The sequence below is a fragment of the Electrophorus electricus genome, chromosome 4 (assembly GCF_013358815.1).
Source record: "Electrophorus electricus isolate fEleEle1 chromosome 4, fEleEle1.pri, whole genome shotgun sequence".
Lineage (NCBI taxonomy): Eukaryota > Metazoa > Chordata > Actinopteri > Gymnotiformes > Gymnotidae > Electrophorus > Electrophorus electricus.
In genome coordinates, this window is record NC_049538.1 from 8,117,970 (window position 1) to 8,141,724 (window position 23,755).

The 23,755-nt window shown below is 43.7% G+C and overlaps 2 protein-coding genes across 3 annotated transcripts in view; one reads left to right on the top strand and one right to left on the bottom strand.

Annotated features, from left to right (window-relative positions):
• The window catches only part of LOC113577240 (ubiquitin-conjugating enzyme E2 E2-like), a 29,698-nt gene extending 21,125 nt beyond the window's left edge, over nt 1-8,573 (bottom strand). The window contains exons 1-3 of one of the 2 annotated variants that reach the window (XM_035524876.1): nt 8,390-8,573; nt 5,738-5,941; nt 3,253-3,303 (exon numbers count right to left, since the gene is read on the bottom strand). In XM_035524876.1, coding sequence (XP_035380769.1) covers nt 3,253-3,303; nt 5,738-5,940 — 254 coding nt within the window. In that variant the 5' untranslated portion in view covers nt 5,941; nt 8,390-8,573. Of the gene's footprint in view, nt 1-3,252; nt 3,304-5,737; nt 5,947-8,389 lie in introns of both variants that reach the window. The other variant, XM_035524875.1, reaches the window with a different exon arrangement.
• A 1,993-nt stretch (nt 8,574-10,566) lies between these two features.
• Nucleotides 10,567-16,947, top strand: sf3a3 (splicing factor 3a, subunit 3). Its single transcript, XM_027009787.2, has 17 exons — nt 10,567-10,805; nt 11,194-11,241; nt 11,358-11,410; nt 11,522-11,627; nt 11,790-11,862; nt 11,971-12,062; nt 12,151-12,233; nt 12,548-12,686; nt 12,934-13,002; nt 13,200-13,267; nt 13,418-13,525; nt 13,604-13,673; nt 13,835-13,999; nt 14,204-14,314; nt 15,870-15,960; nt 16,284-16,339; nt 16,643-16,947. Exons 1-17 carry the CDS (start codon nt 10,710-10,712, stop codon nt 16,718-16,720), a joined length of 1,506 nt encoding a protein of 501 aa, XP_026865588.1. The 5' UTR covers nt 10,567-10,709; the 3' UTR covers nt 16,721-16,947.
• The last annotated feature ends 6,808 nt before the right edge of the window (nt 16,948-23,755 follow it).

Below are 23,755 nucleotides of genomic sequence, written 5' to 3' on the forward strand. Positions count from 1 at the left end.
TGTCATTATGAGTAAGAGAGGAGATGCGCTCTCGACCCTGCAGTCAGCTCCGCCACCACCTTACCCCCCTGTCAATCACCCCGGCGGGGGGGGGGGGGGGTATGTGAATTCTGCCATCAAAAGATTATAATGTTCTTTTAATTGTTGTGTGTGTCATTTGTGCTGCCATCTTGGCTAGGGCTCATTCGTAAGAGATTATAATCTCAATGTGACTATCCGAGCTAAAGAAAGTTCATATAAATAAAACTTTACAAAAAAACAAAAACAAAATGTGTATGCATGTGCACATACATATAAATAACTGGCTGAGAGAAAGTGAAGTTTGGAGAAGCTTCTCTCTCTCTTACGCGCACGCGCACACGCACGCACACACGCACGTATGTATAGAGCCATTTTACATTCAATAGTCCTGAAAACGGCTTTACGCATTAAACCCTCCCACAGGACCCCCCTCCACCCAAGCACACATACAACCCTCATCACCCCCCAAATCACAGGGGGGGGGGGGTTCAAACACCTCCTGCCGAGATCCTCCAGCAGATCACCTCCTGTGCACAGCGGAAGGCCCACGGAGGCCCCTGCATGTACATCGCCACATCTCCCTGCCCATTAACAACAAATGTCAGCTGCTGTTTAAAAGAAAATCCACCCGCCTTTAATGCCGGCTGCAGGACCTCTCCTCGGACTCCTGAGGAACAGAGTCTTACAGCGCCTTAGCCATCGCTGACCAATCGATCGAGTCCACATTCGAAGGAGGCAAAAATCGCCAGCTGAAATTGGTCAGTGGGGCGTGGGTGGGGAGAGAATAAATGTAACGGATTTGAGGGACATGAGGGGCCAACGAGCGCACTGGACTTCCCCTGACAGAACCCCACGCAACCCAGCGCCACCTGACTGCAGTGAAAGCCTTCCTGCTTCAAGGGAAATGCACCAAGCAGGTTACTGCGTGACACGTTAGTCAGGGGGCCCTCTGTCAGCCAGCGTGGACTTCTGCAGAACGAGCATGCCGGCACGCCACGAAGACCATAACCCGCATGGCCTCGGCACAGTCACCGTGAAGTTCTTTCTATTTTGTTTACCAGAGGCCTGTTACACCAGCACAGCTCAATGTTCGTCTGTGATTTACGCCCGTTACGCGTGTTACGGCTGCTGACTGCAGGTTGGCCTGCGACTTGGGCACCGTTCCGTGTTACAGCTGCTGACTGGGCTGTGTGGTTTACAGGAGACATGTGGCAGCCCTGCATGCTATAGGCTTTCCAACCATGACGCATAGAAGATGGAGAGGGAGTGAGAAAAATCTTTGCAAGAGAGCAAGTGTCAGTGTACTGTCTGTCTGTGTGTGTGTGAGAGAGAGAGAGAGAGAGAGAGAGAAGGGGGAATGGAAAAGAGAAAGAGAGCACGCAAAGCCAAATGCCCCTTTGGGATCTCGGATTGTTTCCCAGTGCCAGCTGAGGGATTCTGATCAAAACTCTGGCAGTACCATCATGAAAGGATATGGTAATTTAAAAAAAAAAAGAAAACCCACGACACCACAGAACAGCAGGCCAAGCTCAGCAGAGGAGCAATATGTCTCGGCTGCATGGCTGTTTACATAGCCTTCCAGCATGGCTGTCACATTCAATTAATTACCCTCCATCACGGTGACAAAAGTGATTAAAACAAGAGGAAATATCTCCGCGCACAGCCCGAAACGTCAGCATCGCCCCTCCATCTCTCCATCCAATTACTGCTCAAACGAGACACACCCCTCATTAAAACCCGGGGATGACCGGTGACGAGCTTTCGGACATGTTGAGAGTTGTGTGTGTGTGTGTGTGCCGCGTTCATTAGAACATGCCGCGTTCGTTAGAAGCGCCTGGCTCACCCCCAAGCGTCTGCAGAGGCTTAAAGCGCTGGGGCGCGCGCACGCTCCTCGCGTCTAACGCCTTCCTTGCTCCATTTTACACACAGCGCCGACACGCTCTGCCACAACAGATTAGTGCGTTTGGACAACAAGAGGGGCTGTGCTCTGATACCAAGTGCGTTTAAACTCCCATCAGTAACTTAGCTGAAATACAAGTGCAAATTCCTAATGCCAAGGTCTCCATGTCTCCTTTCATCTATAGCTCACATAAATTGCTGATTTCATCACAGGCTGCAGCTGACTGGAGGGTGAAGCAGCTTTTTAAAGTTGGCCTATTACGTTCTAAGAGAATTATGAACTTCAGAACAGCTGTGTTATTACAGGTTTCCTATGAGACGACTTTAAATAAATAGCAAATCTCAAACCATTTTTACCGTTCAGGTAAATCCTTCCGTTCTAAAACCGCCAGACTTGGTTAGTCTTTCGGTATCGTGTCGCAGTGCAAATGGCACCGCGCGAAATCTCGTTCTCCACGCTGTAGAGGAGGCAGTTGGACATGAATATAAAAAGGCAAGCGTCGCAGAGATTACACACAGCTCACACGAGCGCGGCTGCGCCGCCGCTCGCGCGTGTGAACGAGCTCGCACGCGGCGGGAAGATGTCGTTCCACAGTCCCCAGACAAGCGCGGGTCCCCAAAGCCTTGCAAGCAGCCAGCCAGGGACTGGGGCAGTGGGACCCAGTCCTAGAAACCAGTGAACACGCAGGCCTAGCTGCAGAAACATCCGCCTAATGCGTCCACGCTCTTCTGTGTTCTCCGTTAGGCCGGCTTATAGAGATCGACTTCATTTCCTACACTCAGTCAGCATTTGAGAAATCACTGCCTGGCAGGGGAGCAGACTTGCGGTGGCAGAAACTCGCACTCCATAGGGAGAACACACACAACGGTCCTGGCTAGTCAGAGACTAACCAGAGACACCATCTATGATGACTGCTAGCATGAAAATCCAACTTTACACATCAGACCTGTTGCCACAGCAATGCTTACAATGCACGCAGGCTCACACACTTGCGTTCACAGCTGAGATGGATCACACACACGCACACACACGCACGCACACGCACGCACACGCCGACATCAACCATGTCGACTTTCCTGAGCAACTGCAGCTTCACAGGACCCACACAGCCAAGATCATAATCAAGGTTAATCGAGTTTGGGCCAAATCAAGATCTGTTTTAAATTCACATTTCTCACTCAGCCGGCACAGTGTAAACTGGACACTAGACATTTGCACCTAATAACATAAAAACAACCCAGTCATGATTCTTAAGTCCTACTCCAAAAGAAACGCTCGCATTGTGTAAAACCAACAGCATCTAGGCAGATAACAAAACCATGTGGACCTACCTGCAGTTTGGAGGAGGGTCAAGGGTTATCTCAGCTAGCTCCTTCTGGATCCTGCAGAGTGAGAGAACAGACGTTTGTCCAGGCACCGTAAGAAACCCGTTCGGCTAGCCTGCTCGGAACAACCAACGCTTGGTCGGTTCCCATCTGAGCTAGCGAGCCAGTCCGATACTCGCAGACACTTTTCCAAAACTTCCTGAGTAGCATTTGATTTTCCACTAAGAAAAGAACTGCCTTCAGTTTTTTTATTTTAATTTTTTTTGTTTTAAACAGCTATTTTATAATTCTTTGGGTATCTTTTGTAATGGTTGGCAGCAGCTTCCTGCAGCAGTAGAGCATGTCTGAGGAGTGCCTGGAAACTGTAAAGCAGTTTTTTTAAAGAACATATTTGTCAATAACTAAAAATAAATAAATAAATAAATAAATTAAAACATTTTTTATATATTTATTTCCACACGGGATGCTGTTTACCGCCAAATAGACTTGACAAGTCTTTAATGAATTGCTTTGTTGCAAACCTACAAAGACATGATCATTTATTTAAAAAGATTATGAAAAGTAGAACTGTCAAATACATTTAGCGGGGGGAATGGCTTCCGCAGACGCCTGTGAGCAGCCTCACTCGTCCCCGTGGGCCAGTGGGCTTTGGCTTATAAATGAAAGCTTTAGAAGCTCAGGTGCAGAGAACACGCGAGTCAGATTTCACGAGCGCAAACCCTCCGTTTATATGATCGAGTAGTAAAACACACCACACATCTCACTCACTCACTCACTCTCACACACACTCTCCATCGGTGAGCATGGAACAATGGCACTCATTATTATCCCCAAATGGTCCTTGAGAGGAAATATACAAGGCCAACATTATGATACAGGCTTATTAAATAATAATCTGATTATTTAGACAGGCCCATTATATATTTTATTACACAGGCTCATGCTGTATGTTGTGCTCTATATTGTGTCTGTGTGTGTGTGTGTGTGTGTGTGTGTGTGTGTGTGTGTATGTATTTTATATATATATATATATATATATATATATATAAAATGTGAGTATATGTGTGTGTGTGTGTGTACACACATACATATACACACACGCGCGCACGCACACACGCGCACGCACGCACACGCGCACGCGCGCACGCACGCACACACGCACACACGCGCACGCATACATACATACATACATACATAGGAAAAAAAACAAAAAAAACCCAATAACCTTATTTAATAACAGTTTGGCTGTACTCAGTATGTGTGTGTCTGTTCTTATACACACAAGCACATGCACACGCACATACATACATACAAATATAAACAATCTATTCCTGTGAGGTGTAGTCTGAGGTTTCCTGTGAGGTGTAGTCTATACACCACAATAACCACTGGCAGAATGGCCCAGCCAGCTTGTAAATCCCTCAAGCTGAGCGGCACAGTTATAGCCTACTGGTGCATTAAGAAAGGAATCCCTGCGAATAAAACCACAGTGCCACGGCACTGGAAGAGCGGATGCCTGGCAAGTGCTGCCATTCCGACAACCCCCCTCTGCTCCCCGACCTGGACCAACCCCGAGCAGGTCTCCACTGTGGGGGAGGGGCAGTGGTCCGGGGGGAGCCAGTGCTATGCCGGACAGTAATAAAACACCTCTGGTTACGAGGCGACTTGCGAACTCAACTGCATGCTACGCAATTTGATAGCACCCCCCCCCCCCCCCCCCCCCCCCAAAAAAAAAAAACGAAAACGTGGTGGGTGAGTCCAAGGGCGGGAGCGATGGTTAAGAGGGGGAGGGGCAGCGGGGGGGAGACCCGCCCCATCCAAACCCTCAGTGCCGCCTTCCTGTAGCACTCATTGTGATAAATGCCCATTTCTATTCCACAGACCGCAATAAAAAGGGATTTCTGTGGAGCCTGGAATTTTTAGAGTGTGATTAATTTAACAAAAATTATTAATCAACACAGTCATTTGCTCATCAATGCTGAACATTTGTCATCAAGGGTACTTTTAGCTTTGTGCTGAATTTAATGATCTCCAGTTTGGAGTCGTTGCAAATCTCTGACTGTACCAGGCAATGAATTACTACTCTTTAAGAACAGACTACACACACAAGTCATGTGAAGGTGTGTGCCATCTGAGCCCTTTAGACTTTTACCACATCACTTGTATCACTCGTCTGACGACGCAACTAAAACGATCAGCTGACTGAAGGGACAGCAGAATGACCCCCATTGTCCACTCAGCTGAGGGGATGAAACCAAACAGCCATGGATGAAACCAAATAGCTATTCAGTAATCTCCAACTGCTGGGACTGCTGCCAGGCTTCCAAGAGTATTCCGCAGGGACAGACATAAATCTTGACTAATTCAAACCAATAATGAAGATTTAAACCGGAGTTCTTCCCAAAATAGGCAAATGATAATCTTCCTACAGCGTTTGACACGTGGACTAGAACATTCACTGCTTGCAAAGCTCAGCCGGACGGCGGCCCACCTCTTGGCACTGGTGGAGAGTTTAGCGGCCGTCTTGCTGGAGATTTTGGCCTCTTTCTTTTTCGGAGGAGCCTGTTCTCGCTCCCTCTCCCGCTCCCTGTCGTCAGGCTGCTCCGTGGACACCACCTCCCTCTGCTCAGCGTCGGAGCTGCCACCGCTCGTGTTGGGACTGTCGTCCGGCCTCGGCTGGACCTCGCTGGACATTCTTCTCTGGCAAAGGTGTGTGGAAAGAAAGACACAGAGACAGAGACAGGGAAAGACACCGTGAAAAGCATTAAACCCACTGGCAATTCTTTGCCAGATCCTCCAAAGAATGTGAACCTTGCGGCGCTAGCCCTTTAACCGGAAGCAACCAATCCCAAAACGTTTCAGGCTTGTCCTAACAACTACGTGCCAATCATATGGTCTTATTTAAAACCAACTCTGCTAAGCAACTTCCTACTGCTTTCACACTGGGGGCACAGAGCAAGACACAGAGAGCATAGTGGCTACAGCATGTAAAACCTGTCAAACTTCATGACACACGTTTTATGTAAATGCATGAAATTAACGTCAAAGTAAACACGAAAGGCAAATGTCCATGCATCACACCGCTGCTTCAGTATGAATTACTCCCTATTCGAACGGACAGGGGTCTACCACAGCAACTCTAAAAATAGCTGCCCGAGAGCCTTAAAACACGGCGTCAGAAAGAAAGACATCTCAAAACACATCTTGGTTTAACCACTTACATATGATTAGTACTTGTTGTGTCATGTTTAAATATCACGGCGTGCCTATGGTCCTCAAAATAAAAGGCTGGAGCTGTTAAACAGGCCACTCTTTACATATGTCTTTAAAGGTCACAACAATAAGCACGGAGATCTCTCTGGAGGGAGCCAGAGGCACGGAGGCTTCCCGGTAATCAAGGCCCTGACTCCAAGGTCGAGCAGTGGAAATTCAATTTTCCATCAGAACCATAAACCCTCAAGGTGACCAGGGCACCTTCCGCACAGAGCGTTAGTCAAGAGGTAGAGAGACCGCCTGACGGACACACAAAATATTGGACCAAGGCGAACGCGGGTTCCTGGTAAGACACACAGCACACATTTCAGCTCTGACCGATCACACAAGCACACAGTAGGCCAGGTGGCCGAGAATGGCGTGCTGGAGCAATTATAAGCCCTGATTAAGGCTCAAGCATTACTTAACCTGCTGCCATTCCTAGTGCAGGCAGGTTAATCTTTACTGTTCATTACTACTCCATTGCAATCTCATGCATTAATGCATGAACATAAGACTGATGATCATAGACAAAAAAAAGTGGGAGGAAAGTGTGGTTTATCACAGCGAAAAATAATGATGTGTGAGAACATGATTTTAATCTACGGCTGTGAAAAACAAACCAGTATACTGATTTCCTTCTGCAGGGCATCAACTACTGATACAGTTAGTGATGTTCAATAAGATTATTGCCAAAGATCAATGCAAAATGAAGACAACACAGGTATCCTTGCCTCACATTCAGTGCCTTTTACCACAGGCCAAGGTCTCAGTGTGGGCAGTGTCTCTGCTGGACCTCTACCAGTAAACCCACTATGATGATTATTCAGAGACTTGCGAACTTCTGACACTGTCGTTATTTGTAATGGCATTTTAACAGGCCATTATTAGAGAATTAAACTGCAAATAACCTTAAGGCCTGCTGCATCAAGTTAGTGTTTGGCTGACCGCCCTCATCCAGAACTCTGATAATCAGAGGTGGATTTATGTATGGCTGATAGCTTAATTAGATATCTATTAAACATATGCTTTAAACTTGAGATTTATCTACAACTAATTAAAAGACTACAAGAGTCCGCATAGATCTAATATCTTTCTTTTCACGTCCTGATTCAATACATTGCAAAAAACAAACAAAAACAAAAACAAACAAACAAAACAAAAAAGGTTTCTTTTTAATAATCTCGGGAGCAAAAGAGGGATCATTTTTTTCCAAGACACAAATTTTACAGATGACATAATCGATTCCACTCATCCCATCACATGATGGTAATGCGCTGAATGTTGTCATCCGTAACAGCTTTATGACGTCTTTGGGGAACCCATTGTATAGTTGGAACCCCGAACCCGATAAACAGCCGCGTGGAACCCTTCAGCAAATGGATATTTATCGGAATCAAGAGTCAACCGATAACACTATAACCCCATAGCGTAGCCAAACGTGCTGCGACGGAAGAGGGGGACAACCCCCGCCATGTGGAAGAAAGAGAAAACTCCCTGCCATCTTCTGTTGTGTAAATAACCCATCGCGCTTGTCCCGCGTAGCTGTCAAAATACCGTCGAAGGTCATCGCGCGGAGAAGCCCCGTGATCGCGCGAGCCAACAATAAGCAAAAACAAAACACTGGCAACGCGGTGGCCGAAAACGTACGGCTGGCTGGCTAATTACAAAGACAGCGGGGTCGTCCAAAACCCCTCGATGTGAAAACTCTGCTGACAACCATATTCTCGAAAATTTGTGAAAAAGAATAAAGACTTTTTAATGGCCACAAAGCGTCTGGTCGTCAGCCATAAACCACCCCACCCCCTTCCCCCACAGATCTGTCGCTTTCCGGAGCATTTACAGCATACTTCACAGGCTCCTTCACAACAACGGCACAGATAAGAATTACCTCTCAATTATAGGGCAAACGGCCGTCGACGCCTGAGAAAGATCCTCGGTCAAGCAAAGAGACGGCTATCCCGTGTGTGGAGAACAACAGTTAACCGCACGCTCTCGCTCGCAGGTCCTTTTGAGTATTAATGAACACTAAGCAATCCTGCTTCGGAGACTCTGAAACAACCGGACCGCCTCCGAGCGCGCTCTTAAACACTTTGTACGTGTGCGCGCCCAGCAATGCGTGCCTCTCTCTCTCTCTCTCTCTCTCTCTCTGTGTGTGTCTGTGTAAGATTAAGACTTATAATAAGTCAAAGTGAATAGTGCATTACTAATTGGACAACATGGGTCATTTTGCTACTACAGAAGGGGCATAGAATATGCAAGTTTATACAAGAAAACAATGTATGTATTTTTATCTAAATTAATGAAAGGTTTTAAAAAAAATTTTTTTAATGAAAGGTTTTGTTTTTAAAAAAAAACACGCAGATTATCAGAAACAGAAATGGCCTTGTCTCCACTCTGAAACTGAGATTTATTTTTACCTCCACATATAAAAAGATATTGTAGAAAGATAAAATGATGAAGAGACATAACCCTGATCTGGGTTGGGTTATCTCACCCACTCCATTCTGTTTCAAGTCACTCCGGTTTAGACATGTCATTAAGCCCAGAGGGGCAAGAGCCAGGAAGGAATGTTCTTCGTCAGCCAGAAGATAGCTCAGTCTCAATCTTCCCCCCCCCCCCCCCCCATCAGCCAACTCTTCCTCGTAGACAGTGATGTATTGATTCCTCATTCCTCATCACCTGGTGCAAATTGCTTCTTCCCAAAGGGCACAATGAAGTTATGTTCAGTACTGAGCTTCCTCTTTTTAACTGAGGAACTGAAGCATTATGGCATAGGAGGAAATGGATTGAGAGAGCACCCTGAGTTGGACCTTTGGGCTGAGAGAAAGATTAGAGTGGGGCAGTGGAATGGTAATAGACAAGCTCCAACCACAGTCTTTTTTTCAGGTGGTGGCTTGTTCCCATGCTGCTATACCCTGTGATCTCATAGCCTAAACTCAGTATTTATGCAGAAAGGTCAGGATATAATGACTGGATCAGACACGAAGGATGTGGGTCAGGAATCTGAAATCTTTGTCAAGTACGCATTTGCGCCTTGTCTTTTCAGCCTTTACCACTTTCTGATCTGATGGGGCCCCCGATGGGCATATATAATGGTAACGACCACAAGAGGGCGGTAATGGGTGTTACTGATTTGGAACAGCCTGCGCCGGTTTCAGATTCATCCCTATCAATTTACTAAATGTTTTGACCTCTCGCCACCCTGCTCATAAAAACTCATCTAACTACAAATCCTTTTTACCTAAATGAAACGAACTCACTGAACTTTAACATAATAAAACTCTGGGACTATGTTTTGATGTTGGACTTGTTTCTTTGCTCTTTATGAACCTTCAATAATGTCTATAAATTATATAGTTTGAAGATATGGCAGGTGAAGTACTTAAACATATACAAAAATATATACATGGTGGAAGACTACCCAAATGTGATCTAAACAAATGAAATCAAGTGTGACATTGCCAAACGCATCAAAAGTATCACAAATATTGGCCCTGATGAGTCTACAGATAATCCAGTGGCTACAGTTAATTTCTGGAGAAAGTAACATATTAGCTTTAAGAGATTTTGAATCTTTTAAGGAGAAAATCTAATTTTTAATGGAATGCTATAAGCAATTACAGCTGGAGGATTAGACATATCACCAGTTCATCCTTGAAAGGAACAAGATGAAACAGAAATGATTGAAAAAACCTAAAAGCTATGCACCCTCTAAAGTAGACCAATAATTATTAAATGAATATTGTTCCGCTAATTATGAAATTGTAGTCTAAATTGTTAAATTAATTCACTTAAACTTGGGATACGATTAACAAATTCTTCTAGAAACCAATCAATATATAAGTGAATACATGTTTTTATTTGGTTTTGATTTTTGTTTTCCTGACTTTTTAAAAATACATTTGCATTCATTGTGGACGTAATAAAAATTCTTCTTTTAAGCAGTGAAGAGAATAAATGTATGATTATGGTCTTCTCTTGCGGTCAACCAGTCATGTACAAGTTCAAAAGACTCCGGAACATTATTGCTCGCCTTGTTTTCCGTCAGTGTTAAATTTACGTGGGAACAACTTCCTTAATCGTTGCACGCGCGTAAGCTGTCTTAAATACTGTAGCTAGCTAGCTAGCTAGCTAGAATTAAACAACATCGGACTAATATTATTTTAACAAGCTCCGTAATTCATCTTCGTGGACATATTAATAACACCATGGAGACCATTTTAGAGCAACAGCGTCGTTATCACGAGGAGAAGGAAAGACTGATGGACGCAAAAACAAAGGAGATGCTTCACAAGAAAACGACGGTATTTTGGGCTATTTAGAGCTATTCGCTAACCGGTTAATGTGTCTTGTTTGAATGGCTACATAAAGTCCGGCTGTTTATAGCCATGTAGCTTGCCGCTTCAAGGCATGGCTTGTTTTTATAAAAGTAATGTCGATTAATTAAGAATCTTAATGTAGTGGACCGTGACGCAGTGGTAGCTAATAGGTTTTTGCAGTCATTTAGCTAACCTAGCTAGTTAGTCATTGAGTAATGGGATTCACACCTAAGTTATATCTGTCGGCAGCTAGCCATGCAGTCAAGTTAGCCAAGATATGCTGTTTCCAGTAGACAACGGAGCTGTTCGCAAATAGTAATTTTAACTTAGACGATCAATATACTATTATTTAGCTCGTATCCCTCTCTTTCAGTTGCGCGACCAGATTAATTCCGATCATCGAACACGAGCCATGTTGGACGTAAGTTTCTTTCTGCTTTAGCTAGATAACATTCATAATGTATTTGTATTTATTAAAAAACGAATGTCCTAATTTTATTGAATAGGTTAATTGTTAACGCTGTTCTACTTATATAGAGGTATATGGAAGTATGCGGAATCCTCAGAGACTCCTACGAGGACAAAGATGGGTAAGAGGTTTTGTTTTTTTTCCCCCTTGACCGATGATTTATTTTTATTCCTGTTACCAAAAAGTCTAGCACAGCATATGCAGTGTATCATTTTATCTCCTTTTGCATTAGTATGAGAAAGGAAGAGCTCGGTGCCATATCTGGTCCAAATGAGTTTGCTGAGTTCTACAACCGACTGAAACAGATCAAGGAATTCCACCGGAAACATCCCAATGAGGTAATGCACCAGCTGCTTGCTTGTACATTAAAAAAGTGCTCTACAGCACTGTAAATTCCACACACTCCTGCAAAATAACTGTTGAAAAGTACGCTGCAGGTTGTGGAGGTTCACGTTCACCTTTTGTTTTTCTTGCTTGTGTTCACCTCCTCATGCACACAGATCAGTGTGCCCATGTCAGTGGAGTTTGAGGAGCTGGTAAAAGCCAGAGACAACCCCAGTGAGGAAGCGCAGAGTGAGTCATACTTGCCTGAGTGCTTAGAATATTCTGTTTAGGTATCTTTTGTCAGGTAGTGCCACCTGCTTCCTGTTTTAACTTGTCAGTTATGTGGTGTCCTGCCAGATCTAGTAGAATTCACTGACGAAGAAGGATACGGTCGTTACCTGGATCTCCACGACTGTTACCTGAAATACATCAACCTGAAAGGGGCAGAGGTAAAGCATCCTTTCCTCTGTGATGCACTTGTGTTTAAGGGAGCCCTGGTGGATGGTTCTTTGACATCTTGCTCTGTTAATCTCTTAGAAACTGGAATACGTCTCCTATTTGTCATCATTTGATCAACTCTTTGATATCTCTAAAGACAGGAAGAATGCAGAATACAGGAAGTAAGTCCAGATTTGATATATAAAGTTTGATTTTTCCTTTTTTGCATAACATACAAAGGGTTATTTATTCCAAGTTCCAAGTTTATACAGTTATCAGAGCAATCAATTGTAACAGCTGAATGGGAGTATTGTGTTTCTGTTTATTTAATGCCCTCTGTGGCCAGTTGGTTTTCTTATTGGTTATCTGAAATGTATGTCATTGGTTATTATTTCTTTTGTGCCAGTCAGTTTTTCATGCCTTCAAGTATAATTCCACCCAGAAGAGATGTCCCGACTGGACTGATTTCCTGAGCTGTATGTTGTGTTCTGGGCAGGTACCTGGAGATGCTCCTGATGTATCTGCAGGATTACACCGACCGTGTCAAACCCTTGCTGGATCAGAACGAGCTGTACGGGAAAGTGCTGGTTGACTTTGAAAAGAAGTGGGAGAACGGGACGTTTCCCGGCTGGCCGGTGGGTTCCCCTCTGAGGGCTCGGCCCTCAGGTCTGCCTGTTTGGCACTTGCCAACATTGTGGTGGTGTATAGCTGCGGAGTGCAGGCGGTGCTGCCCGGTTTTTGATGTGTCTGCAGATGATGTACTACATAAACGTGTCTCTTGAGGTGAAAGAAAGCACTGTGCCCAGTTCTATAATAGCTGTCTGAAATGGAATTTGTGGAATGTAACTATTTTATTTGTGTGTGTGTGTGTGTGTGTAATAGAAAGAAGCTAGCAGTGCTCTGACCCATGCTGGAGCTCATCTGGACCTGTCTGCATTCTCCTCCTGGGAGGTAAAGCTCCCAGCCATGAACAGACATGACCCTATTCATCATGCCTGCAGTTCTTCCTGGACAAACCCTCCTTTATTTCATGTTACATTTAGACCCAATGACATTACCCGCACAGATGGACGCACGTACGGATATCTTTAAGCTCATGGCACGGCCCGGTAGGGAGTTGACATTTGTTAACATCTGTCTCTCTGCAGGAGTTGGCCTCCCTGGGTCTGGACAGATTGAAGTCTGCCCTCATGGCTCTGGGATTGAAGTGTGGGGGGTGAGTGTCCGCACGTGAGCGTAGCGCCGTTTGCCTGATCAGCATCCGTTTTCAATCCATAGCGGAAAACAAATTCGGCCGATTTTGGTACATGCGTTTTATTCTCGTGAAGCTGGCGTGTCCCTAAACGGCTGTCGTCTCTGCCGATAGCACACTGGAGGAAAGGGCACAGCGACTGTTCAGCACTAAAGGCAAATCTCTGGAGGCGCTGGATCCCTCTCTCTTTGCTAAAAACCCTAAAGCTAAAGGACCAAAGAAGTAGGTGTCACAAACCTCTGGCATTGTGGTTTAGTTTGACTGGCACTCTGCACTAAGCCCACAATCCTCCATTCACAGAGACACAGAACGCAACAAGGAGATTGCTTTCCTGGAGGCCCAGATTTATGAATATGTAGAGATCCTGGGGGTAAGTGGCCAGTACTGACGGTCATCCTGCTTTGTGGAAAAGCATGGCTGGTGAGGGTGATGGTTTTGGCATGCTCACATGTAAGAGCAAACCCGCAAGATGATCACCTAGGAAGTAGTCGCAAGGTTTGCCACGCTAATGTGGCTCTCCTCCCTGCGCAGGAGCAGAGGCAGCTGACCCACGAAAATGTGCAGAGGAAGCAGGCGCGCACGGGCGAGGAACGCGAGGAGGATGACGATGAGCAGCCCAGCGAAAGCGAGAGCGAAGACGAGGACAACGAGATCATCTACAACCCCAAGAATCTGCCGCTGGGCTGGGACGGGAAGGTAGCGGCCGGCCAGAGCGTTGGGCAGAAGGGACAGTTAGATGGTTGTGAAACGCGTGTACTGGGGGAAACGAAGAAATTTTGTTATAGGATGTTGGGCGAAACCATGTTCCTCAGGACTGTGGGCTGCTGTAGAGTGTTTTTGCTATTGTGCTTGTTCAGTGCTCTTGTTATCTTGAAATTCTCTCTTTTTTTCCCTCTCTAGCCAATTCCATACTGGCTGTACAAACTTCATGGCCTGAATATCAACTACAACTGTGAGATCTGTGGGAACTACACATACAGGGGGCCCAAAGCCTTCCAGAGGCACTTTGCAGTAAGTGCATTACTTCCTGCCTGCCATCAAAGCTTTGCCCCTCTTGTGGCATTTACCCCAAGGAGCCGTGTGTCTGCCGAGCCTTACCGGAGCAGCAGAGCTACTCAGCTCTTAGACTGTGTTTGCGTTCCAGTGAGACAGTGAACTTCTGAAATTTAACTGACAATTCAAACTTTTTATCTTATTCATGAACTTACTGTAACAAATGATCTAGAAATTAAGTGTTTATGTTCATTTGAAATGGCATATCCATATCAATTCTCACATGTCAATATACAGGGATGTTTAGGCAGTAGATCTTTTCTCCCTTATTTTTTCTTTATCAGATCTCACATAGTGGCATTCATAACATTATCATTGTCCTCCATCCTTGCTGATTTGTTCTGGTGATCATTTAAATCACAACACACACACAGTAAAATGTACTGAAGTAGCCCTAAACTAAAAACAAGGACATATTTGCGCTCCACCTCTCAGGAACTGCTGCGTAGCCCATCCAGTGGCGAGACATAGCCATCCTCTCTTCGATGCCAAGAAGCCTGGCAAACACAGCCATAAAACCTTTTGTGAACCTCTCCCTTTCAGTCCCAGCGCTGATTTTCTTTTCAGTGAACACGTGTGCTCGCGGACTTGGTTTCTTAAAGGGGATGCGAATTTGAGGGGTAGCAGAACTGAATGCACCACCCAGCCTTCTTGTCCCCAGCACTTTTCAATGCTGTTAGACCTGTGGACCAACATGACTAAACAGAGTTAAAGCCAATAGACACTTGCTTTGCAGAATTGGCCAAAATGAGTAACCGAGTTTACAAGGGATTCGAATATTGTTCAGCCAAACAGGTCTTGCATGCAGACCCTGGAATCACTTCCCTTGGGTGATGAACAACTTTGAACATTTTAGTCCTCCAACCTTGGCAGTAAATTGGGAAGTGAATAGCCTTCCTTTTTCTTTGATTTTCAGTTGTCCAAATCACAATTTGAAATTGTTTTGGGACCCAAAGTTCAAATCCATCTGTGTCTATTACTTACCACAACAACAACCCCTACAGTGAATCTGATCGTGGCCTGGCTGACAAATGAGATCTATTTTAATGGCTTGTGTAAGGCTGGGTGGCTTGAACTGCACTGTCTGACTTGCTCTGTGCAGTAGTGATTGCACAGCCTAACGTCATGACCATAGAATGCATTCATAACAGGCCTCATATTAAAGTTTAAACAATATAATAGAGAAATATGTGATGGAAATGCATTATAAACATACATGAGGTTGGTGTTGAACTCCTGTCACATTTTAGGGACACTTACCCTTGGCTTTCAGAGTTGCCTCTGCTGATTGCTAACTTAAAATTCTTAATTTTGTACAACTGTATATACAGAAATCCCAGATTTAATGTGCCAATGTTTGGACAGGATTTGAAAACCCATCCATGATCGTACTGTCTGCTTAAGGGTTCACTTTGGCCTTGTTGTGCTGTTAGCAAGCGCTCCTTCGTGCAGTGGGGTAGACTGGCAGACAGGAGCTGTATGGTGATTTCTCCCTCTTCTCTCTGGTACTCAGGAGTGGAGGCACGCGCACGGAATGCGCTGTTTGGGCATCCCCAACACTGCCCACTTTGCCAATGTCACTCAGATTGAAGACGCTGTGTCCTGTGAGTAGCACACACATGCAGCTCCAAATGCTGACAATTTATTTGTTGTACCTCCTTTGTTAAAGGGGTGGGTGTGTGTGTGTGTGTGTGTGTGTGTGTGTGTGTGTCAGTGCGCGCGCACACACACACACACACACACACACACAAAGTGCCAGTGCAAAGGTTATATATTGGACAATCCTTGGCCATGGTAAATTAACATAGATTTTAATTTTAAATAATTGGTTAAAATGGAAACAAATTAAGTGTTGATTGTATACACTAATTGTGGCCATGTAAGAAGATTTTTTTTTTTTTTTCTTCTTCTTCTTTAAATCTCTTAGTGTGGTCAAAACTGAAGTCACAGAAGGCATCAGAGCGCTGGCAGCCAGACACAGAGGTAATTTGTCCTGACGTCAATGCAACCTGACCAGCATATGTTGAATGGAATTTACCTGCATCAGCAGATAGGCCAGTGTTCTGGATTGTGGTAAAAACATCCTTATGAACCAGGCCATGGCAACAGACCACAAGAGGGTCTAGAAGCATCTATGATCACTGATCTCGGTCCTCTCTCTCTCTCTCTCTCTCTCTCTCCCTCTCTCCTCTCCCTCTCTCTCTCTCCCTCTCTCCTCTCTCTCTCTCTCTCTCTCTCTCTCTCTCTCTCTCTCTCGCACTTACTTGCTCTCTCTCACCATCTCAGGAAGAGTATGAGGACTCCAGCGGAAATGTGGTCAACAAGAAGACCTATGAAGATCTAAAGCGTCAGGGGCTGCTTTAGGGCTCTGAGACTGAGGCGCCATCTCAAGAAGACAAGTGTGTTGTGAAGCCAGGGGATGTCTGTTTTCCCTTCTCTCCGTTTTGGACTTGTGTACCTTTCTCAGAAAAATAACCTTGTAGATTTTTGTGTTTTCATGACTTGCTTATTTTTCATTAAGCCCTCTGACATATGAGAGAAGACAAGTATAGATTTCGGTATTCAATAAATCTCAACGTTTTTGTCAAGTGTGTAGTTTTTGTGTGGAACATGATTTTAAAGAATTCCAAATTCGCAGTGCTTTGTTTCAGTGTTGGTTTAAGGTTGATTACATATGTGTATTTGCACAATAGTTCTTGCTAGTCTTTGATAGTTCCAAATGATCAAAAAACACTTTATGCTGCCATTTTTCAAAGAGGGAGGGTTCTTGACGGACATTGAGGACTGCGTGTTTGTTCCTGTGAGGTTGTTGTCATTTTTAATGAAGAGTTAGAATTGTTTTATCTTCTTAATGACTAACAATATTTGTAAACAGTAATAAGTGAAACTAGCCTGAAATTTTGCTGCTCACGTCTAAACGACCCTGAGAACTCGCTGTGTCTTCACCCGAAAGACAATGCAATTCTCAAAGTGTAATACTGAATTCTGTTCAGTTTTGTCAAAATGCCAATAGAGCCTTGACAGCTGTCGTTTCTCTTCTGCTCGATTTTAAGATGTAAGCTGGCTATTTCCCCACGGAGCCAAAGCGGGCCAAACTAATGGCGGGTGTACCGAGCGACTGTCTCGCCTAATTACGGCTTCGCACTGGCGGGCATGCAGGAATAAACATATTGGGTTACAGCACACTATCGTCAACGAGTTTTTATTAGTATATACAAATCTCGATTCATGTTGCATAGTAATATTTTTGTAAAGGAAATGCGTTTTCTTGACGTGGAAGCAGCGACAGCTTAACCCAGTGCCAGGAGGTGTCTCTGGCCTCATCAACACGCAACTTGGAAATGCACCTATTAATTAGTGATCATTTGTCGGTAAATTAGCAGCCAGTTAGTTTTATCCATACTTATTTTATATTGTATGAGGGGCATAGCAGAGGGAACATGTTTGAAAGTTGTAAACTACAAGTGAAATGAGTGAAAAACAGGAGGCAGTCGAGTTCAACACAACCCAATGAGCTGGGCTCTCAATTCTGGTATGTCCCTGCGACGTTTACGAAAACGAACTTCTATCATTGTAATAAAAATAAAGTCAAGGTAATCCTACAGCTATAGCTGGGGCTTATGTGCAGGCATCATTTTGTCATCCTCGCTGAATCCTTCGGCTTCGTGGTTTTGCACTAAGCCGTTCGTATCGATTTTGTAAAATACCTTGGGCATCCAAGCATTTCAGGAAAATGCTCTTTTACGACGCGATACAGTGAAGCTGTCAGTTGTCGAGAGCTCCAATACTTCACGTGTCACCCGCTAGCCGTCGCTGTTTTCCTGCTCAGTTTCCAACTAACTTTCAGGATGCTGAATTTCTTCAACAAAACAAATCAATTTATTTGATCGAGCTCTCCTTTAACTTGCCTTTGACTGCTTTGCTTCTCTGTTTGTTTGCCAGTTTTCCTTCGGACGGCAGTGTTTAGCAAAATGAGGTGTGTTGAATGTGGGATGAATCTAAACTATGCAGAAGGGTAGTTCTTCAGGATATGGAAAGACTTCTGCTGTAATCAAGGATGCAGCAACTGCGTCCCCGGTGACTGTCCAAGCCTGATGGAGGTGTGCGTGTGTGTGTGTGTGGGGGGGGTGGGGGGTGGGGGGGGTGGGGGGGTGCACGCGGGCTGCGGCAGCGCCTGTGCCGTCACGCGTACCCGCTGCTGACTGTACAATGCTTTGTTTCGTCGGTCGCGCGCATCTACGCTTTCTTGTGACCTCTGGTTTGATGATATCTTGTAGCACTCATCATTCAATTTTGTTTTCCAGCGTAGGCGGACATGTGATAATTCATTGTAAAATATGGGAAGTGAAAATAGGCCCATGCGTATCTGTCAAAAACAAAATATGTGATCCACAACTTGCAAAAAAAAAAAAAAGCCATTGTTTACAGATACACCCAAGCTGCTAAAATTCCCGCGAGGGCACCCATTCATGGCATCGATAGGCTATAATTTATCATGTATATTCCGCAAATGACCTCAGGCATTGGCTACTTCCCTATTGTATGAAGCAGTGCTCATAGCAATAACATCTGTTAGTCATTGAACGTGATGTTTATATTGGTAATTTACACAATTTACTCTTCTCATCCACAACATTAGTTGGCAGCAGCCAAGCAATTAAACTATGTATGACTGCTAACTGCAAAGTAGCTCTGAATTACTCAGTTACTTGGTTACAAACACTCCAGCAAGACATTGTAAACAAAAAAAAAAAAGATAATTAAAAGTGTCTTTTGCGGTGGGGTCCTAGAATCGATCTACTGTAAACATGTGCCGCCTAGGAGAATCTGGGAGGACATCATAAACAAGATTTTCCAGTTTTCTGAAATGAAATTACTATCAGACATGCTAATGTAGTGGAGTGAGGGATTTTTTCTTTCAAAACGTACAGTAGATATACACATGAAATAGATGAAGAAGATGCCCTGTGCATTATAGTGTAACTCCACTGAAAGATAAACAAAGACCAATTCACTCCACTGAATGCTAAGCATTTTATAGTTAAAGCAACTTATCTTGATTTAATTTCTCAAGATTGCTATAGACTAGAACAAGAAATAATGTATTGGGCAAGGAAAATATACATGATGGCATACATCCCTAATACATTAAACATTTATGCATATTCAGGCTCAATTTTACTGATATCAAGTATGTAATGTCAGATTAATTATCATTTGAGGTACTCTTATACACCAGGTCTCTAGGCAGCTGAGTCTCTATAATGGGTTTTGTGGGCTGTTTCCTGGGGACTCCACCATTACAGTCCACCAGCAGGAGCTTTGCATTCAAAGGTTGGTGTGAACCAACCTTTCACAAGTAATAGCTGGTTTAAATCTCAGTGCCACAATCACTGAGTGAATTCAGCTTCAAATCCGTTTTACAGTGATCCATCTACACTATATGAGTGTGGATATTTACATCCGCCCCCCCCCCCCCCCCCCCCCAAACTCTCTATGTGTTAAATGGCAAACTAATTTCATTTCAATGAATCTTGACAGTTCCACGTAGTTGCTAAGTAACCAGTGATGACAGTTATTTTTTTCTCCATAAGGTGGTGCTATTGTGTGATTATATAGTCTACATTTTCAGCATTTGGCAGACACGTTTATCCAGAGTGACTAGTATATACTTTACAGTATGACTGTGGGTGTAGATCCTGGGAATTTAACCCACGGTCTTGCTAGCACCTTGCACTGTCTCTTCTAGCTGGTGAGCTACAGAGGAAGTACATGCTAATGGGCTTTCGCATGCTTTCACATGGGACAGGTTGAGATTGAAAACCTACTCCATGTCTGAAGTGTTTCTGATTTGCAGACCATTTTTATCCACTCCACTTAACTTTGACGGCATTAATTCATTGTTTATTATGCTACTACACCAACTCACATCACTGCTTCATGTATTCATTTGGTTTAGAAAAGATTGCATTCAATTCCCACATGAGTGAACCAAGTTTATCCACCTCTGTTTCATAATGTGATTTTGAGTAGTCCATGAAGTTATGCTCTAAGACCATAGACTGTATATATTGAATATACAGTCTATGGCTGGTACTCAGAACCTTATCCGCTGCCACCTCTCATACTGGCAGGAGAGTGCAGATGGCACTGTGTCAGAGAAGACTTTTTTTTTTTTTTTACTGTTCATGATTTAATCTAGAATCATGCAGTTAAACCTTTATGTTCCTTATACCTAATCAAAGCAATGGGCCATTCCTCAACTTTCATTGCCATCCAGTGCTTCTACTCAAATTAATAAAACCTATATTGTGTGGCTCCAAGCGCTTCTAGAGGACATCCTTATTCCAGCCTGGGCAGTGCACATCGACTGGCCAATTGATGATGTCCTAATTTCATGGTTGTGCCCTGGCTCTGTCAGGGTTAGTTGTGCTTTAATTGACGAGATGACACGTGGGTGTTGTGACATTCCTCCGGTGAGGCGCTTCCCATTTCCAATGAGTAAGTATGGTGGGAATTGATTGTGTGTCATCTTTCATTCATCTGTGAAGTCAACCACTTCCAACAGCACAGTGGTCAGCAGACAGTTCACGCTGGCCCAGCAGAAAACTGTCTGTCAGCTGCTTTCATTAAGGATGTTTTTAATTTCTGATATCTTTTGTAGTTAGATATATTTATATATGCATATATACCAAAGTAACTGTTTGAGAACATGTCAGCTACAGTCAAACTGTGCAGGGAGCAGTGAATAACAGTTTATTAGTGCACAATGTTAACATGAAAGTGTACATATCAATCACAATCTTATTGAGAGCTTCTGGAAATTTGAGACTTCTGGCTGGTTCATTATCAGAGAGCATCAAGTTAATGTCAGAGTTCATTCATGTGACTGCTGTTGATATTTCATATTTTCTGAAATTTTCTGAAATGTTCTGAAAATATCAATGATGTGGAAAATACCTATTCATAAAAGTCGTCAAATCAGCCAAAAAACAAATTTGGATTGTTAAACTTTACTTAGGTAGCTAATGTTACTTATCCTGATGTAAAAATTGGTTTAGCCATCATCAACAAATATTTGTTTTATATAGATATAGATCTAAAATATATAAATATATATTTAAATACATACATCTACAAAGTTCAATCTAACCACATTAACAATCAAAGGAACTGTCTAATTGCCTGACTGTCAAGAAAAACGAAAAAAGTAATACGAATATCCTCTGCACGATGATATTGCAAGGCATTTTGAATGAAAGAATTTAATCTCCTGCAACTCCCTTGACGCAAATCACATGATTAGTATGTAGGGAATACAAGGGCACTGTTTAGGGACATGCCTATCTTTAGCTCCGCCCACTCTCCAGTGTCCTCCCTGTCGCCCGATCCTCTGCCCGTAAACCTGTTCTCTGTTACTGCCTACATTTAAGTACCTCTCCGGTTCAAGCTAGCATTGTGAAGTCTCTTGTCCACACTTGAATTCTACGCCCTTGTTTCATGCCTTGTGCCGGATCACCGGTAGTGTTTGAGTTTCCCTTCATGTTATTTTTAACAACCAAAACATAGCAAACAGTACTTATGAAAGTGATTCAGGCCACTAAGAGTCAGTATAATGGATGTTTCATAACGTGAATAATTATTAGAAAAATGACTTATTGCTCCTTTAAGTATCTAAATTGTCATTACATGTTGTATGTAATGGCCTACACTGGAATGTTAAAAGCAACTCTGACGGATAATATACAGAGCAAAAAAGTGTTAATTTTCTTTGGACTTTAAATAATCACAGGGTTTATATATTTATTTATTGTGTTTAAATATTATGACGCCAAGAAACATGACTCCCCTTCCATTAGCTTAATAAGCCACATCATTAGTGAATTATTTAAGCAAATGATGTTAATGAAACAACACGCAAAGCCCAGTACGACAAAGAGTATTAGACTTACGGTATTGTAGCTCATAGATGAAGTTATACTGGAGTAGATTAATGTGCTCTCAAGAATCTGCGCACAGCAACCCCCCCAAAACAATAACAAACAAACAAACAAACAAAAACCTTACAGCATCAATATAAGCGCCGTTACGCACAAATGACCAACCGTAATGGTTAACCTGACGCGGTGCCGTGCTCTACGTCCCGACACTCTCTCCCAGTTTAGGGCCTTCGTATTTGACCGCCTCTCTGGCCCATCTATCCGAGACACAAAGCAGCAGTCAGGCCGGATGAGACCATTCATCTGCATCCTGCAAATTGCGATCAACTGAGATCAAACTCGTTTTTCAAACGGTGCTTGTCATTTTTTAGCCTTTGCCGCGTTCCCTCATCACCTGTCTGCCTGTTCTTGGACACGGAGGATGAAAACCGGCCACGAGATACTGGAAGGGCCCGCAGCTGCCGCGAGTGGTAAAGTACGGTGGATGGGCTTCGGAACCAGAAACAATACCGTGTGCTTTGACCTCATGCTGACGTCAGAGCAAAGCAAATTGAGGGTGTTTGAGAGCCTGTATTCATGTAGTCGAAAGCGCAGAACCGACTGTCGTGTTCCCTTAGAGAATGCTCCCTTGGTGATGAATAAAGTTAAGGGAGGGACGAGTATACTGAGCAATTAGTTTTTACCACGATTATTGACATCTAGGCTTATTATAATTGACATTTCTTGAAATGTACCCTAATGAACTACACTGTAAAAAAGTTTTAAATAGCCTAATTTATAGCCTCAGTTGTTTGATCTTTTACCCCGCCCTTCACTGTTGATCTCAGACGTGTAATTCGCTGAAATTAATCTCAGTGACAGAATATCCGTCGTCCTTGCGCAATGAATAAATGACTTATATTGTACTATTACCTCGGACCGAACTGTTCAGGCTTAACCGTTGCTATGGAAACCAGCGCATAGGACGTAGTTTGATGAGATGCGTGCGCTCCAATCTTAGGAAAAAGTCCAAGTCACCCCACGCCTTTCAGATCGCTTAAGCTTTTAGGCAACGTTCATTTTCTCTAGTGATAAATGTGAGGCTTTGGAGTCATAGTTGGCGGTCTGGTTCTGTTTATTTTAGTTAGTTTTGCTGGAAACCCTCAACAGCATCGTCACGTTTAATTAGTGCACGGGAATAGCTTTTAAATCATTTGTAGCCTCGACTCCAATGCGACAGCTCCTGACTTACTGCGGCTTTTAATTAAACAAATCTGCCGTTTTGCTGAGAGATAGATACACTGGAGAATAAGCTATAGTAGATATGTAGGTGTTTTGTGCCGTCGGCACTTCTGACAGGTGCTAGTGAGTCACTCTCACTCTGCGGTAGCCTTAGAAAATATTTAGCTCATAACTGGGAATTGGATAACAGATAGTGAAGGTGTCTTGGTAGTCGAATGAAATGGTGTCAGCTTTTATG